The 19,735-nt window shown below is 34.4% G+C and overlaps 1 protein-coding gene across 1 annotated transcript in view; it reads left to right on the top strand.

Moving 5' to 3' along the window:
- smid (nuclear valosin-containing protein-like smid) overlaps positions 1 to 19,735 on the top strand; it is a 115,020-nt gene that overhangs the window by 28,579 nt on the left and 66,706 nt on the right. The window contains exon 3 of the mRNA XM_089098767.1: positions 11,388 to 11,565. Within this exon, the coding sequence (XP_088954893.1) occupies positions 11,388 to 11,565 (178 nt within the window). The remainder of the gene's footprint in view (positions 1 to 11,387; positions 11,566 to 19,735) is intronic.

The raw sequence follows: 19,735 nt of genomic DNA, 5'->3' as shown, positions 1-19,735 counted from the left end.
TATATAAGTAATCCTAATATGTTGAAAAATATCATTATTTGTGGAGACATTAATGCCCACAGCCTTTTGTGAGGGAATCAACCAGCAAATAAGGCTGGTAAGTTTTTTGAGTGTATGACCTCAAATAATAATGAATTCGCTGTTGCTACCCCCCAAACCTGAATACATATTTCAACCCCAAAAGTGGCAGTTTCTCTACAATTGACCTACAAATTGTGTCTTTAAATATTTTGAATAAAATTTATATAAATAAAATTGATAGTCTATGTACTGACCACTTTGCCATAGTTTGCTCCCTAAACGAACCTGCTGAAACCTTTTCACGTACCTCCAAATATATCAACACTAAAGCAAATTGGCCTATGTTCCAAAATAAGCTAAATGATGAAATTACAAGTTTTACCCAAAATTCATGCATTTCAAACGCAACAGCTGACACACATGCTGAAGTATTGGCATCTTTACTAATAAATACAGCTAATCATGCTTGCCCAAGGACAACACCCAGGAAAACCTTCCCTAAACATATTCACAAAGCATGGTGGACAAATGAGTGCCAAAATAAATGGACAACAAAGAAGGCAACAAGGAGAACATTCTTAAAAAAACCATCACCTACTACATATTTAAAAAAATTACAAGCAGAATCTAATCCAAAAAGGACCATAATAAATGCTAAATATAACCACTGGAATAATTTTGCAAATAATTTCTCCAGAGAAACACATGAGCCAATTATACATAAAGTCATAAGCCACATCTGTGGGAAAAAGACTTCCCCCAACCCACTCCTGTATGAGCTTATACATAATAATACCCATTATGACAATTATAATGAAAAAGCTAAGCTATTTGCCACTCTTTTTGTTAATAAGCTAACATCAAATAATTGTTGCAAAATGCCCCCAATTCCTATGAACCCAAGATACCAACCTCGCCCAGGATCCGAGTATATAACAAGTCCTTTTTCAATCCAGGAAATGAATAATGCAATACATCATATTAGGACCGTGTCTAGCGGCAGCTGTGACAATATACACCCTACATGGATAAAGAATCTCACCCCTTCATACAAAGAGGAACTTATAAATTGTTATAATCATGCTTGGGCTTCATCTATGTTCCCCAATATCTGGAAATGTTCGTCCCTCCTACCAATCCTCCAGATTGGTAGGAAAATAAACCCAAAAATAACCCTGAGTCTTATAGGCCCATAATGATTACTCCTGTGATGGGAAAAATGATGAAGAAAATTATATATGACCGACTCCTCTGGTTTCTAGAAAAAAAATAATATGATCCCTTAAACCCAGACTGGATTCAGGAAGTACCTTTCCTCAACAGACGCTTTCATATTGTTAACAAATGCAATAAATGAATCATTCTAAAAAAATAATGTCCTAGTTGCAGCTTTCCTAGATTTTGAAGGGGCATATGACAATGTGAACCACCGAATCCTTTTAATTAAACTTACAAACCTGGGACTACCCCCCAAGCTATTATCTTTTATAAAATTTTTCATAGAATTGCGAAGTTTCATTGTTTGTATAGGTTCAGCCTCTTCACCCCTAAAGACAATAACTAAAGGCCTTCCTTAAGGAGCAGTCCTCAGCTGCCTCCTCTTTGCCCTATATCTCTGCGACATGAACCTCCCCCACACGAATCTACAATATGCTGATGATCTGGTACTATGGTTATCTGGCAACACCTTTGAGATCCACAGTCAAAGCTGCAAAAGTCACTTCCAATTTGAAAAATTCTCTCAACATTCAAATTTTCTCATTGCACATACCAAGTCAAAAATAATCCAATTTCGCCGAAAGCGAAATCATGTTAATGCAAGACTAACTCTAAATGGAACAACTATTCCAGAAGATAATCATATTAATTACCTAGGTCTCATGCTTGACCAAAAACTTAATTTCCACCTCCACATTTCAAACACAATAAAAAAATGCTATAGAAAAACAATTATACTAAAAAGACTTCTTTCCACACCCTGGGGCTGTAAGGAGAAAACCTTAGTCTAGTTTTATAAATCACATATAAGACCCCATATTGACTATGGGCTCATCGTCTATGGTGCATGTGCAAAGAACCAAATGCAAAAATTGAAACAATACAAAACGATATAATACGTCTCGTATTCGGTATTAGGGAACACACAAGCATCAAGTTTCTGCTCATGGAGAGTTGATTAACAACAATGAGGGAGAGATGTAGCTCTCTCTTGATAAAACATCTTAAAAAAATTGAATCAAATAGCTCACACACCCTACATAATTGGTTAAGAAATCCAGCCATGTATAGAGGCATTGCAGATGAGTATGCCAATACTCAGAAGAAGTTTCCTGTACCCGCAAAGTCTATTGCACCTACTTTCCCCCAATCCCCTCCTTGGAATGGGTCAATCCCCATAATAAATACTGATTTCTCAAAGTGGACTAAAGATATAACCCCCATCGCTTTTGTCCAGAAAAAAATTGCTGAACTTAATACAATCACTTATAAAAACCATTTCCAAATATTTGTTGATGGGTCCGAAATTAATGAGAAGGTAGCAAGTGGTGCCTTCCTTCCTCACTTGAATATTGCAATGGTGGAGAAATTGTATAATAATGTATCTATAATGTCTACAGAGTTAAATGCCATAATCATGGCATTAGAACACCTTATGGAAAATAAACCCTTGATTACTAATTCAAATAATATTATAATTTATTCTGACTCTTTATCAAGCCTTGAGTTGCTGTCTTCAGCTCCTCAGTATAAGTTGGATATTGACACTTACATTGTCTTACTATTATAGATAATCTTGCTTCAAGTGGCATAAGAACTTATTTTCAGTATATTCCTAGCCACTCTGGTATAAGTGGTAATCATCAGGTTGATGAAATAGCAAAAAATGCTATGAATTTTGACCAGCCAAGTGGGAGACCAATCCCCAGTAGAGATATTTACCAATGGAGACTATCAGATATTATGTTTAATAAGAATAATCCTACTCTTTCCCACTTTCCCAATAAATATTTTTCTAAAATTTATCATAGAATTCGTTCTGGAACAAATGGACTGAACTTTCTTGCATTCTCATATCAGTTTCCTAATTCAAGTGGTTCAGTTCTCCTGTCCCCTCTTTGCAGGTATTGTATTATGAATAATGAAACAATTGACTCCTGCCTATTTGAATGTAATATGCTGACGTCTGCACAGCATAATTTGCATTGTAATCTGTTAAAGTGCTTCAAACACTACAAAGTCTCACTATCAGCCAAGAGCCTAGCCAACTATTCCTGCACACAGAGCACAGAATTCGATATCTATCATCATATATTTGAACTCCTTGAGTCGAAAGATCTACTGAAAGATATCTGAGAATATCTACTAAATAAGAGACAACCAAGTCAGTAGATCTGTAGCCCACAGAGTGAAACAAAAGGAAAATGGCTAAATAGTATCAACTGAAAAGCCCGCCTGCTGTGAAATAGAAGAAGAAGAATTACTGTTTTTTGACTGACCTTAACAATTTTAGTAACTTTCAAGATTTTTTGAATGGAGTTTCAATATTACCTGGGAAAATTGGATGATTAATGAATTGGACACAGATTCCACTTTATGCTTCCCACAAGATATTTATGAAAAATTGCTTGTTCATGGAAAAGCCAAATATTTCTGCCGGGTTTGCTAATTTCTTTTTATTTTATATCATTTGGTCGAGGAAACTAGTCTAGGCCTTTCAATTTTTGTTAACAAAATACCGGAAAAAACACTTTGAACGAAAATCTCCCCCAAAAGAGGTTTTTCAAAACCCTAGGTGAGGGCAACACATACGGAAGGGCGTAGGGGGGTATGCCTCCCTATCCCCGTACAATTGTTGTTCTGATTCTCAAACGCTGTTCTAATGGTAGGAAGCTAGAGTATTTTTCCTCTATCCAATTAATTTGTCTTTTTTAAGTTTTTTTTTAAATACCCGCCTCCCTTCTGAAACATAAGCTGGGGTTATATTCTGTGCATTTCCCTGAGGCCAAATATTATTAATACGTTAGGCAATTATGCAGAAATCATAAGAGTCATACGGTGGTATCCATCATATCCATCTAGTATGTAGACTACCTATATATATATATATATATATATATATATATATATATATATATATATATATATATATATATATATATATATATATATATATATATATATACATATATATATACATATATATATATATATATATACATATATATATATATATATATATATATATATATATATATATATATACATATATATATACATATATATATGTATATATACATATTTATATATATACATATACACATATATATATATATATATATATATATATATATATATATATATATATATATATATATATATATATATATATATATATATATATATATATATATATATATATATATATATATATATATATATATATATATATATATATATATATATATATATATATATATCTACTAATAACAACTCATCGCAGCACCAAGCCGCCTGCGGCCAACACAGCTACGCACGCTTCTCCTACATCCAAATCTATTCAAAGCCTTCCTTTTTACACCCGCCCACGAAGATCCCATTTCCAATAAATCTTTCTTGATGACGTCCTCCGACCCCAAACGAGGACGACCTGCTTTCCGTTTAGCACTAGATGGTTGGCCGAAAAGAACAATCTTCGGCAATCTGTCATCCTTCATCTGCACAACATGCCCTAGCCACCTCAACCTTTCTTTCATTATAGCCCTAGAGAGCGGTATTGAACCGCATTTTTTGTGTAGCCTTTTGTTTGACATACGGTCATTCAGCCGGGTACCAAGAACAATCCTCAAGTAAATTCTCTAGAAAACATTTAGCAATTCTTCCTCCGCTTTTCGGAGCGTCCATGCTTCAGAGCCATATTTGACCATTGTCATCACTGTAGCTTCTAATATTCTAATTTTGATTTGCAAGACTTATCTTCCTATTCTTCCAAACTTTTTTTTAACTGTGAAAAAACACCCTGAGCCTTGGCTATTCTACTTTTAACATTTTCAGCGCTCCCACTATCATTACTAATAATACTAACAAGGTAAGTTAAGCTGTCCACCTCACGAATCTTTTCGTTACCCACGTTACCTTTTCATCTTCACTTATTCCAAGTCTTAGCGACTTAGTCTTCTTAACATTAATTTTCAAATCTATTCTAGCACCATGAATTCGCAATACCTCTAAAAGTTCATTCATTTTGCTCACATTTTCATCTAGGATGCTTAAATCATCAGCATAATCTAAGTCTAGGAGACTTTTTCCTCCCCATTTGATTGCGTGGTCTCCCATTGCCTTTCCTGTGCTCCTTAAGACAAAGTCCATCAACGTAATCCATATAAATTGGGATAGAAGACAGCCCAGCTTAGCTCTTGATTCAATACAAAACCAGCTGCCAACCTCATTTCGTCAGCTGCTAACCTTAACCGGAGCAATGTTATTCTCATACATAGCACTAATCACTCCAATGTATATGTTTGTTATACCATACAAGGATAACACCTTTACTAAAGCTCTTCTATCAACAGAATCGAACGTTTTTTCATAATCTATAAAACTGAGGACCAAAGGTGTTTGAAAAGTCAGGCACCTCTCAATTATTAGCCTAAGAGTGAAAATTTGGTCGACACATCCTCCATCTTTTCTAAAACCGCACTGTTCTTCTCGTAAAACTTTGTCAACGGCATCTCTCAGTCTAAAAAGTATCATATTACTAAGTAATTTACTACCTACAGAGACCAGACTAATGCCTCAATAATTACCACACTCATTTTTATCACGTTTCTTATAAAGTGGCTTAATTAAGGTTTTCTTAAAATTGTTAGGTACTTCCCCTTTTTCAAAAATCCTAGTCATAATCTTCAGTAATTTATTTCGAGCCTCAGCCCTGCTATATTTAAGAAATTCGGGTGTAGCATTAACAACATTTGGGAATTTATTAATTTTTAATCTTTTCAATACGATTGCTAGATCCTCCACGCAAATTAAAACTTTTTTGAAATCCAAGGTGTCGCGAACTTTTTCATTTTCCTCCAGCTTTATCTCGGTTTAGCAAATTCTCAAAATGTTCAGCCCATCTCTTTTTAGTTTTTTCCTTATCGCTAATTGCGGCCTCATTCCTATCTTTAACTGGGCCAAGTCCGGATTGACTACTCCCTCTCAATTTGTTAACATGCCAGTACAGTATTTTACTATTATGCCGTCTAGCTGCATCTTCCAGAGCCTCTGCAATTTTATCCATGGCCTCCACTTCACACCTTCTTAGTTCATATTTTAATTCTTTCTCCACTTTCTTTACATTCCTTTTATTTTCATATGATCTATCACTCAGATAATTCTTGTACAATTCCTCTCTCCTTTCTATTAAACACAAAACTTTTTCACTAATATTCTTAGGTGCAGTTCTAGCTTTCTTCTCTAAGACACCATCAGCAACTTCACAAATTATTTTCCTACAATTATTCCATTCATCTTCCACACTGTAAAATTTTAAACTCTCAAGTTTATTATTCAACTGTTCTTGGAAAGTTTCTCTTAAATTTTCATCCTGGAGTCTACCAACATCATAACTTCCCGGGAGGTAGTTACCCTTCCGATATTTCAGCTTTAAACTAACCCTTGACACTACTTGATAGTGATCTTTAATTTTAACATCAATAACGGCATGATCTTATATACCCTAGTATCTTTTATTGATCCTGCCAGTCTTCGGTTTACTGTAACATAATCAATAAGGTTTGTTGTCTTACCATCACGTGAATACCATGTTAACTTATGAGCAATTTTATGACCAAACACCGTATTGGTTATAAATAGATTGTTATACCTACAACATTGCAAAATTCTGTATCCATTACTGTTTTCTTTTCCTACACCAATTTTACCTAGGCTAGGATACCATCTATCCCTATTCCTACCGACCTGGGCGTTAAAATCTCCCAGTAATAACACCATATTTCTGCCTCGGATCCTGTTTATTTGCTGTTGTAACTGTAAATAAAATTCATCTGATTCACTAGTATCTCCGTAAGTCGGTTCTACAGAGGCATATACTACTATAACTGATACCCTCAACTTTTTAGTCATAAAATGATCAATTAGTATTCTATTATTAATACCTTCCGAGCCTAAACAAAAACTGTCAGGTTCCTTTTTCATCATGATCCCTAATATTTGTCTTTGTACCCCATCCTTCCTGCCTGAGTAAACAAATTCTATATCACCTAATTTTATGCTTCCTACCCCTGGGATATGAATTTCTGAAACTCCTAATAAGTCCAGTTCGAATAGTCTGAATTCGTCAGTCAAAATATCGATACGATGGTAATTTTTTAACGTCGTTACATTCCAAGTTCCAATTTTCATGTTCTTTAAATCATTGAAATTATTTTGGCCTCAGGAAAAGCAATGATTCCGGATACCAGTGCAGGACGGGGATCACATATCTTCTCAAGTCTACACCGAAGTGTTTAAGTCGGCTTAGAACCGGACAGCAAGAAGTCCCCGGGACCTCCATGAATGGAGTCTTTGTGCGATCCTGGGCCCGTCTTGGTCACAACATGGTTTTCAGCACTTGGCGATGCTCTTCTATCAACACGAGTCGAAATCCTGCACAGACAATCTCAAGCCTATTACCTCCGACTCATTATACATTCATGCCTAGAAATATTATGCTACTACGGGGAGGCAGCTCATAATAGATAAATTAGCTAGGAAGAAGTTTTTCAGCCCGAAGACGCCCGTCAAAACATACCAAGCCCAGTAGAATTGTTCATTAGTCAGAATCCCGTGCGAATGCTGTGTCATTTATTAGGCTATAATATCCTCGAGGGGCGCCACTCCTCAAGTGGGAATAGAGTTGACCGCAAGGTCCCCAGTTTTGCAGGTACCCCAAAAGGGTCGAGGTAGCCTTTTGCAGAGACCGTTGTCCATAGATCTGGATCTTATGCCCTGCCGCAGTTGTCCTCCTATAGAGGATCCTCCCGTGATGGTGTTCTGTATCACCATGCAATTTAACCCATTACTAGGAGAAGGTTTGTAACTCATGGGACTTGTGGACAAACCAGTGGGCCCCTTTGAGTGTACATTTGAGGGGCCTTCTTCCTCCTCCGCCTGTTTTTGTGACCCCGGGCGAGGGTGCCCCAGTTTCTATTATGGACCCCCAAGGACAAGGTCCCCTCTTGGTCCCTGCCTCCTATGTAGGTACCCTACATATCTGTAGGGCGTTCCCCTATCGCCACCTGATGACACGCTGAATGGCCTGGGGAAGGACAGGAACATAAGAAACAAACTGGTTAAAAGTATTGTGTTTTTTTTGAACATGGAAGATAATAAAATCTTATGTATGACTTTAAATATCAAATTATTTTAGAGAAGTACGAATGAATCTATACATATGACTTTCTCGTTTTTGTACTTACGGTGACTCAAACAATAGCTAATAAAAATAATGTCTAGTCAAATTTCTATTTGTATTTTAAGGCCGTAAAAAGATTTCTTTTCGGAAGGGTGGAAAATACTTGGTGTTTTTGGGACTTGTATGCTATACCCCCCAACCAAATATTCTTCAACTAAGTAGAACCTGTTTCTGTGACGCTCAATCCTAAATTTAAATAAAAGAGTCTTTCAAGAGCTTAAGTCTGTAATATCAGCATTTTTTACTCTCACATTTTTTGAAGTCCAATGAACAGGGGCGTAGCCTGATTTTCGAGTTGTTTTTTTTTTTTTTTGGGGGGGGGGGTATATAAGAAATGAGCTGCAAAATCGTTCAATGTGCCAACAAATGATGACACATAAGTTAAAATCAACTGAAAACATAAGCTAAATTTCAAGGTTTGGAGTTTGGGGGAGAGTCCCCCCCCCTTTAGCTGCAACCCTTCCCATGGTTCAATGATAAAGAAACTTCTCAGGGTAAACTTTTTTTATTCTTTTTCTTCTTTTTCCGTAGAAAAAGGTTTCTGGACACGAAGCCAGCATATACAGACATTTTCCAGCTTATTTTCGCTATCCTGGTTAAACTTTGTACCCATTTTACTCAATATCTGTATATTCTTATTCTATCTATTGGCATTTCAAATCGAGTTTCCACAAGCTCCTATGAATACATTGTTTTTTGAATACAGCAATTTTGAGCAATGCTTAGTTTTATCTTCTTAAGATGTGAATTCTCAATTGGCACACTTTTTTTTTTTTTTTTTTTTTTTTTTTTTTTTTTTTTTTTTTTAATATATATTACACAATAATTCATAAATGGATTCTTTCAATTCATTTATTAATTGAGCAAACAAAATGATAAAAATTTCTATGATAAAAAACAAACTATTACATTAAACAAGTTTAAATCAGACTTTTTGTCAATGCGATTCAAACATAAAAAGTAGCAAGAAACTAATTGAGAAAACATTAAAATCATAAGAGAAAGTGAAGCTGATAATAATTACACCCATTTTGTATGATAATGGCACAGAAAATACGGTACTGTTGCGCTTAATGGCACACACGAAAGAAGTCGAAGTCTGGTTAATGCTAATAAAAAAAAGAAAAAAAAAGGATGAATATATAATAATTTAATAAAAAAATTTGGGCTATATATTTGTAAAATAGGGGGGGGGGTAAAGCATAGCATATATTAAATACGTAAACTAACCTAACCTAGGTAGCTCCCCCCCCCCTAAACCCCAGAAAAACAAAAGGTTAAATACTGTAAATTCAATGAGAAACCACGCTATTCGATCAATTTATGATAGCAATTACCCGCTTTACGGGTCTCCATGACTGCATTTCTTCGACAGTCTATAGCGCTGTGTACCATTAGGCACAACTGTACCGAAAATACTTTGTTTTAATTCTTATTCGATTTCTTTTTTCTTGCGATACTATTGGCGGAGATTCGACCACAAAATCTTTTAACAGCTTGAAGTTATACACAAAAGCATTTAATAAGGTTTGTTAAAAATATTTCTCGTCAGTGGTTATCCAAATACTTCACAAATCAAACTTCGTCCATTTCGAGCAGGGTAAATAATCACATCTTAGTCAATAATTTCTGGAATATTTAGACAAACTCTAAGATTTCATCAAATCAAACTCAAATAGGAACCCAAAGAAAAGAAAGGGGGACAACCCTTCGTGCTACTGCTACTATTAGCAACTTGACTGCCACGTCAAGGCACCTGAGCCAACACAGATGCACACGCTCCTTCTCCACTCCAATCTAACCAAAGCTTCACTCTTTACCCTTTATCGAGAAGTCCCGACTTTATTTTAATCCTTTCTTGAGCCCTCTTCCACCCAATTTTGAGACGAACTACTTTTCGTTTGGCCATGGATGGCTAAAAACCCAATATTTGGCAATCTTTCATCCTTCATCTGCAGAACGTGGCCTAACCATCTTAACGTTTCTTTCCTCATGGCCCTTTGTACTAGGGCCTCAATTATCCCTTAAAATGGCACAAACTTGACCTCTAACATTTTCACCTCTTGACAAAGAATTGAGCGTCCACTTTGGCCTAAATCACCTAAGATTCTACCACTGTCCGAATTGTAGTTCCATCGATCCTACCAATACTGACTTAAAACTAATCTTAGCTGCAGTCCAAAGTGGCGTTAATCATGTTCAAGCAATGGTAACCAATACAATTATTGGCTGTAACTGGTGAAAAAATACGCTCCGATAAATGAACCCTTAAAAAATGGTTGCTCCATAATGAAAGGCAAATTATTACTCTGCAATAAAATGAGAGCCATTTTTTCCTTTGTATTTCAGGATTTCCCCTGAATCTCAAGACAAGTTATTTGAATCTTTATGTGTATTGTGGGGTGGACACATGTAGGGTCGAGCCTACGGCCTCAAAGATCCATTACCTTTGCACTCCTAAAAAAACTACTGCTACTACTACTACTACTCACCGCAGTACCAAGCCGCCTGAGGCCAACACAGCTACGCACGCTCCTCCTCCATCTCAATCTATTCAAAGCCTCCGTCTTTACACCCTCCCAGGAAGTTCCCATTTCAATTGTGTGTTACTCAATTATTTCTCCTTGCCCTCCCTCATTTTAAATTTACATATGTTAAAGCTGAACTACACGGGAGTACACACACATATATATATATATATATATATATATATATATATATATATATATATATATATATATATATATATATATATATATATATATATATATATATATATATATATATATATATATATATATATATATATATATATATATATATATATATATATATATATATATATTCACATGTATAAATATATATTTTGATAAATCGGTAATTTAGCAATTTATTTATTTCATTGCAGCATATCAACAAATTCAAACTGAAATAAATGAAACTTGGCAAAATGATGAATGTGAAGCATTGTCACCTGATGTATCTGGTTTATCTGACCTTGATGAGGTGGAGCCAGAAGTCAAGGATGATACAGCAAAAACAAACTCTCAAATTAGGGATCTCTATGCTAAAGGACAGAAGCAAAAGTATTTTTTATTCCACTATTACTGTTTATTTTCATTTTAGAGTTTTTCATTTTGCACTTTGTTTGAAGTTAAGCAGTAAAGAAAGAAAGCAAGATGTTGAATCTCTTTACTGAGGGATGGGAACAAATATATTTTCTGTTTTCTTTCTATTTTGCTTCTTTCTGTTTTACTTCCTATTTTACTGTTGCTTTCTATTTTCTGTTTCTTAACTTGTTTTTCTTTAGTTTAGGGCCAAAAAAGGAAACAAATTTATGCTTAGTAAGAAAAGAGAATACCCTTGTTTTCCATTTGACGATTCAATCATTATTGATTTCAGATATCATGAAGGGGAAAAAATGAAATATTCATATTTTTGGCATTTCTAGAATAGATTGTTAATTTTGTTTATTGATTATAGATAGATATAGATAGAATAACATTTTGCAGACTCTTACTGTTATGTTAGACTCTAATGTCATGTCAGACTCTGTCACTCTGTTATATCAGACTCTTAACTATTTAGCAGACTCTAACTGTTATGCTATTATTCTAATATAGGCTTTATTTAATACGAATGTAATTTATTTCAGTTTAATTAAATCTTAATTCTAGATCAAATCTTCCTTAATTCTTAAATCTTGATTTGATTCTGGTCTTAATTGTATTTTACAGACTCTAACTATTATGTTTAATGTAGGTTCTAACTTAGGCTCTATTTACTGCAAATTGTAATTTAGTTCAACTGGATGGAATCTTGATTTTATATCTTATTAAAATCTCAAATTTGACTAATTTATAATTATAATTTTATTTTTTGGTTTCTTGTTATTATCAATTATTGAATTTTGATTATAGATTAATAAACAAATTATTTAGTTAATGTAGAATCTATTTAGTGTGACTTGTATTTAATTCTATCTGATTAAGTCTTAATTCTGTTCTGCAGAATCCAATTATTCTATCTAATTCGGTTCTATTTGATTAAATTTTAAGTTTAGACTACATCCCAATAAATCTTAAAATTAATAAAACTAGTCCTAGTTGTACATTGTTTGATTCTATTTATTACTTTTTAATTAATATCCTAATTGGAATCCATTTAATGTTAATTTAATTCTATTTTATGAAATCTTGGTTTTAATTTAAATTTTTATGAAATCTTAATTAGATTGTAATTTGAATTTTTTAGATTCTAATTTTTAAATGTAGATTCCAATTTGATTCAATTTTTTGTTAACATAATTATATTTTAATTTATCCAATCTTAATTTTAGGCAAATCTTAATAAAAAAAACGAAAATCCTATTTTAGTCTAATCTGAATTTCATTCTTAGAATTTAGATATTCAATTTAAATTTAGATTCCAACATGTTTTATTTATAATAATCTAATTGGGCTACTTCTATAATTATAACTTAATTGTAGTTGAAATATTAAAACTTATGCGTTTCTTCTAATCCTTGTTTTTAATCATCAGATTCTATGTCCTTTATCCTTCTTTATATTACCGGCTCAATTTATTCTATTTTATTAGGTAGAATATAGTCGAATCTAATTAAATTCTATTTAATTAAATATTAATTTTAAATAAAAAGAAATTGAACCTTTGCTAGATAAAAGTCTTAATTCAATTTTGAACATCCTGACTATTCTATTTAATAAAGGTTCCATTTAATGTAGATTTTGTTATGATTGATTCTTTTTGATGTTATATGCCTTAATGTGGCGTACTTAATGTGCCTTAATATGGCATACCATATTAAGGTATGCCTTAATTATAAGGCATACCTTATTATAAGGTATGCCTTAATAATATGGCATACCATATTAGCATTCTATAATAGAATAGAATGCCCATAGAATTTAATAAAAATATAATTAATATTGAGTTAATCTCCCAGCTTTTTCCTCCATTGTTTATTGGAGGAAAAAATAGCTTTCGGATTTCAATCCAGATCGTAGTGCCAAATTTCAAGATAACTCTGCCAAAAGTCTGTTTGGCTGAACGTATTGGAAAGATTCCATGAAAATTGTCAGCTAAATTGCTGACATTGTAGTTAAACATTACAACTGACGTTGCTGCTGACAATAACAGCTAAATTTATGTTTTCATGTACCCAGAACTTTAACTAGAGTTCTTAGGCTCAGATCTTTCTTGTCAGTTTAACCAACTAAAGTCAGTTAGAATGAAACCAAAATTGGGAGGGAACAAAAAAATATATATCTGGAGACGGCAAATGGATCTATGGCCAAAATGAAGAAGAAGAAGAGAAATAATCAAAAGAATATTTCGTGCATATAAAAAAGGCGTTTTTGAAGTTTTTATTGATTCATGTTATCCTTTTGATTGATTGATATCAATCAAAACAATGAATCAAACAGTCAATCAATCGCGCATATATAAGAGATATACATATATAATCAATCGCGCATATCAGACAATTCAGTCAACCTGTTAAAAAAAAAAAAAAAAAAAAAAAAAAAAAAAAAAAAAAAAACAGGAAATCAATAACACAATCAGAGATCCGACAAAGGCTCTATGGCCTGTAAAGGAGGAAAATCACGAAACAAAATTTGCACATATTAAACTATTAATCAGATCAAGCAAATAAAATTCAAAAACGTCTACTGATAAAAATAGAAAGAAAAAAGAAAATGAAAGAAAAGAAAGAAGAACTATAATCTAAAACTAAACGAATATAAATAAGAATATATATCAAACTAAAACAACCCAACTAATATATATACAATTAATGCTCAAATATACAATTAGCCAGCTACTTTTATGAACACAAAAGGAACTGGCAAACATAAGATTATAAATTTAAAATAAACTTAATTATTGTGATGAGAAATTATCGTTTGGTTAGCATCCAATGCTGCCACTTACAAACTCGCAACTCGGAACTTTCTTAAGGAGGACATTTTTTTTATTCAGGCATGTCAAAGAGTTCTCGTGCAACGCCATCTAGTGTTTGGCGATTTGTCCCTTTTTGTAGACTATCCGAAACTGCTGCACGCTTGTCATTTCTGGTACTTTTAAATCTAGGGGATTTAAAAGTACGCCCAGGGGCAAAACGAGCAGAATTCTGTCCCCAGTAGGCCTACCAGCTCAAAGTCAACCAGTGATATTTAATATGCCAAGATTTTTCAAAGGTGGCATAGCTCTACTTTTTTTTTTTCTAGATTTTATTATACAATATTCGGATTTATTTTAGATTTTTCATTTTCTAAAATTTTTAGATTTATTTCCTTTAGATTTTTTAGATTTTAGTCAGCCCCTTCAAGTTCCAGACACTTGGTATGCTTAAAAAAATGTTAGAAAGGAGGCAATAATGTTGATTCGATCTAATTCATTAGGGATAGTCTAATTTTATTTATTTTTATATTTACTCTACTTTGAGTTGACTGAATTTGGCTTTGCCAGATCTTTAAAAGAAAAATACTTATTAAGTATTATTTACAGAGCAATTTAAGCCTTAATATTAGGACAGTGGATATCCGTAATTGAAGAAACTGAACCAAATGTTCTAGTTTTCATAATGAAGTTGCCAGGCGCTATACTATCAATGGCGCTAGTCTCTCAATGATTAAACGAAAATAGGAGACTAATTAGAACAGAATCTGTAGAACTATGACATGCACGTCATAGAACAGAAAAACTGCTAGCATTCATGCAGCATTCACTAGCATTTCACTATGCAACATTACCCCGCAAAACTAAGCATGTCTAATTTTGATTTGTTAAGGTACCAACGAAATCAAAATAAAGAGTTTTTCCTCTTTTGCGCCAATCTTAGTATTCATTCTTAAAAACCACGGTTGTCTAAATTTTTTTCTTTGCTCATTTCAAAACTATGAAATTTTAAATAATTTCTGAGACTACAGCATGACAAAACGAAAAACATCGTAAAGAAGAGAAAACTAGGATAAAAACAGCCAGTGAAATATAAAAGAGAACTATGCAAATATTTCCGTGTAAATATTCTTTACTGAAGATGGTCGAGCAGAGGTCTTGACTGAAATATTTGTATAGTTCTCTTCCCACTTCTGCTTCTACTACTACAACTACTACTAACAACTCACTGCAGCACCAAGCCGCCTGAGGCCAACACAGCTACACACTCTCTTCCTCCATCCTAATCTAGTCTTGGAGAATATGAGATAGAGAATCGTATGGACTTTTGTTCTTGGGCAAATCATCCCCTATTCCTGGAGAATAAGAAATTGAGAACCAGATGAACTTTTGTTCTTGGGCAAATCGTCCTTTATTCTTGGAGCATAGAAGATGAAGAACGGGGTGAACTTTTGCTCCTGGCCAAATCATCTTTTCTTCTTGGAGAATAGGAGATGAAAATCCGGATGGACTTTTGCTTTTGGGCAAATCGTTTCCTATTCTTGGAGAATAGGAGATTGAGAATCGGATGGACTTTTCGTTCTTTGGCAAATCCCCTTGTGTTCTTGGAGGATCGGATGGACTGTTTTTTTTTTCTTGGGTAAGCTTTCTCTAAGTCTACACAATATCTTATATTAGGAAGATGCGGCACCTTAAAATCATTTTGCGAGCCTCAGCGTCGGCTGACCTCACAAAGACTATGGCCGTTTAGCGAATTCTCACAGCAGACCTGTCATCATTGAGAGCTGTTGAGAACCTGTTGTTTGACTATGAAATATGATATATTTTAAATCACTTTTGTCGACAAGCTTGTTAATCAAAGTGAGTAGCACCACAGGGAACTCCCAAAGCTGCCGGATTGTTCAAATGATATTCCGTTTGGGCTGACTTAGCGTTTTCTTAGGAGGTATTCTAGAACAAAATACATTCTAAGACCACACTGGCTATACATGACAAATGAAACTCAGAGAGGAAGAAAATAAAAAATGAAAAATAAAATAAAAAATAAAATCAAAATCCTTGTTTTTTCACCTTTTTTTATTTTATTTTTCATTTTGTTATTTTATTTCCTCTCTGAGTTTCATTTATTCTAGAACATTTTTAGGGACTGACCTTTCCTGAACTCCAGAAAGAAAATTCTGCTCCGTTTACTCGAAAAGACAAAATGCAAACTTTTTGATGATCTAGGTTTCATCAAAACTAAATATCTATACGGCACAAAATGGAAGAAGTTTAACGGTTTTTGTAAGATTTTCGGGAAAGAAGGCGTTGGCTTTTAGTTTTCTGTCATTTATTCGGACCTCTTTTCCAAGCTCCACAAGTTTTGGCAAAACCGCGCAATCAGTTCTTAATAGTTTGGTAACAAACTAAAAAAGTCTATAAGGTATAAGATAGGGCGGTCCTTTGAGTTACTGCGTCACCTTATTAGACTCCGAATAAGGGTACAATTGCATACAGAAACCTGATTAGCTTTTCCGTTGCAGAATGTACAGACTTGCTCTGTGGGCATCTACAAAATTGGCTTTTACGCTACGTACGTTATTTATTACGCATACTTAAAAAAATTCGTACGTCTCTACTTAGTTGTTAAGTTACGCTACATTAACTACAATATTTCACGCTTGAAAATGTCTTTCCACACAAGATAATCGTCATCTAAGGTGATTAGAATTATGATAAGCAATCTATTCAAAAATTAAAACATGGAATTGAGATTCCAGGTTTGATCAAGCATGAAAGGCGTTCTTGAAAACAATAATCAATTTGCTTTCAAATTGCTCATCTAGAAATTCTATTTTGTTTTTGCTATGTTGGACTTTTTCATAACGTGATATAAACTTTATGGAAAAACGTTATGGAATATACGTTATAAACTTATATAACGTAAATTTCTAAGGAGAGATCGGTTCTACTTAGCACTGTCTACGTTACCGGCCAAATTTGCTGCGTAATTTATTTATTTCATTTATATATTTGAAAACCCGTCATACAAAAGCAAGAAGACAGAGCAGTAAGAGATAAAAAATAATAAAACAATAAAGTCAACAATTTGGCACTTCGCAAAATATAAGACAAGCAAAATTTATGAAAGAAACCAGAATAAAAAGAAATGACTTATAAGCGAACGAGTATAAACACAAACATTTACTATCTAATGTGCACATTATCTTACCACTGCAAGATATGGCTCCATTCATGTGACAAACTAATCGTTACAATTCACAATACTTGTTAAAAACGGCAGTACATGAGTCAGCAAATAAACAGAAACGATTTTCGGGTCCAAGGTGGGAGCCGAAAGCGTTAATTTAAGAAACGATAATAGCACCATCTAAGTTCCATTAATATGTGTGCAAAAAAAATCTTCTAAATGGCGCGACCTACTGTATATGCCGCAGAACAGTAACTTTAAACAATTATACAAAAATTAGATTATTATTATTATCAAAAACTATTGTAAAACCTAACGACAACAAGACGGAACCTAGGAAAAAAAAAGACAATGCATCACTGCATAAGAATGTGGGACCAATCATTTCAATTCCCGTCAATTTTTTGATTATGTTTTGCTATCCGTCTAGCGACGGCAGCCTCTGGGTCAGCAACCTTTAATTTCGCGATTGTGATCGAATTTCTATACCACGGAGGCAGATGAAGCAGATACTTGGCAAAACGAAAGAACATGGATCAGATTTCACTCTTGTCTCTTTTAGTTAGGAGTTTCCAGAAGAGTGCGGTGTAGAGAATATGGGGAAGGCCAACAGCATTATATAGATTTGCTAGAAGATGTCGGTTGAATCGAAGTTTACAAGATACAATGGAAGCGTAAGTTGCTGAGATTCTACGTCTGATTTGTTCAAGAATAAGCTTTCGGGTAAGTTGGATAGAAGAAGCAATGGGCAGACCTAAATACATAAGGTGATCTATAGGTTGAACAGAGCTAGATCCAAGCGTGATGGAAGGAGCAGAGGAATTTGTTTTCCAGTTAAATAGGACAATATCAGATTTGGAGGAGTTAAATTCAAGCCCAACTTTCTGATATTCTGCCTCAAGAATTCCAAAAAATTTCGATGATACGTTGAAGAGTTCGACTAAGATTTAGGATATCATCAGCATAGAATACCAAGGAAATTTTACAGAAGACAAAATCAGTGAAGGAGGGCACGAGTCTTGTGCTTCCACAACATGGTTATTAAAGAGGTCGGGAGAGGTGACAGCGCCTTGATGGGCCCCTTTCTTGACTGTGATAAGTTTTCTACGTGGAATCGGGGGAATTCCTTTATCTGGGGTAGTTTTAGGTGGATATGAAGTCCTGAATATAAATCCGAATAGAACAAATAATGGGCAGATTCAATCCACGTTTACCAGCTTTCAGAAGCGTTGCTGCGTGGATAAGAGAGTCGAATGCACGTCTAATATCATGTCCCCCCAAAAAAGGCTTTCTCCAGAAGATTCCGCATCAATCAGGGCATTTGCAACAGCGGTTAAAGCGTCAACACACCCGGTACCTCGCTTGAATCCGAACTGGTGTGGAGGGGTATAGTAGACTTTCAAGTTCTCTAATAAATAATGACTCAAAGAGCTTGCAAAGGGATGTAGCTACAGTAATAGGGCGGAATGATGTACAATGGACCTCAGATTTCCCTTTTTTAGAGATGGGAGTCAGATCTCCGATACAAAAAGAAGAAGGAACGATACCCTGAGTGAAAATCATCTGCTTAAGCAGAGACAGATGTTCCGTAAGAAGTCTTCTCCCGTATTTCAAATCAATAGCACTATCTTGGTCAATACCAGTTGAAAGGTTTCCATTTAAATTTTTGGATGGCATCTTTGACAGAACGGGTACATACCACAAAATCTTCATCGGGTTGAGCAACCGGAAACTGACCCAGAGCTACCTCATAAGATTGCTCTAGGATGGGATCAGGGGCAGAGAACTCAGATTCATTATATGCATACGATTCAGCTTCTGGAATGTCATCTGAGGACGGTGACATAGAAGGGGGTGCTGAGGAGGAGACAAATTTAAATACCATATTTTGATCTTGTTCTGCATGGGCAGAATAGCTATTAATAAGGTCTCGATGACGCTGAATAAGAATTTTAGAAAACTTCCACTTTTTAGAGATCCGTATGTCATTCTAATGCTCGGTACTAGGACGCCCATAATCTTTCCATATAGAAAACCAAAAATTTGCTTGCCCACATTAAGTAAACAGCTCTGGATTTGTCGACCATCCAGGAACGATTCCTTTGAAGACACGTTGCATTGGGACAGCTTGTTTTTCTGCAAAG

Source organism: Artemia sp. Qi Xiang Cuo, chromosome 13 (genome assembly GCF_049724085.1).
Source record: "Artemia sp. Qi Xiang Cuo chromosome 13, ASM4972408v1, whole genome shotgun sequence".
Taxonomy (NCBI): Eukaryota; Metazoa; Arthropoda; class Branchiopoda; order Anostraca; family Artemiidae; genus Artemia; species Artemia sp. Qi Xiang Cuo.
The sequence above is the reverse complement of the archived record's forward strand: the minus strand, read 5'-3'. Positions and strand labels throughout refer to the sequence as shown.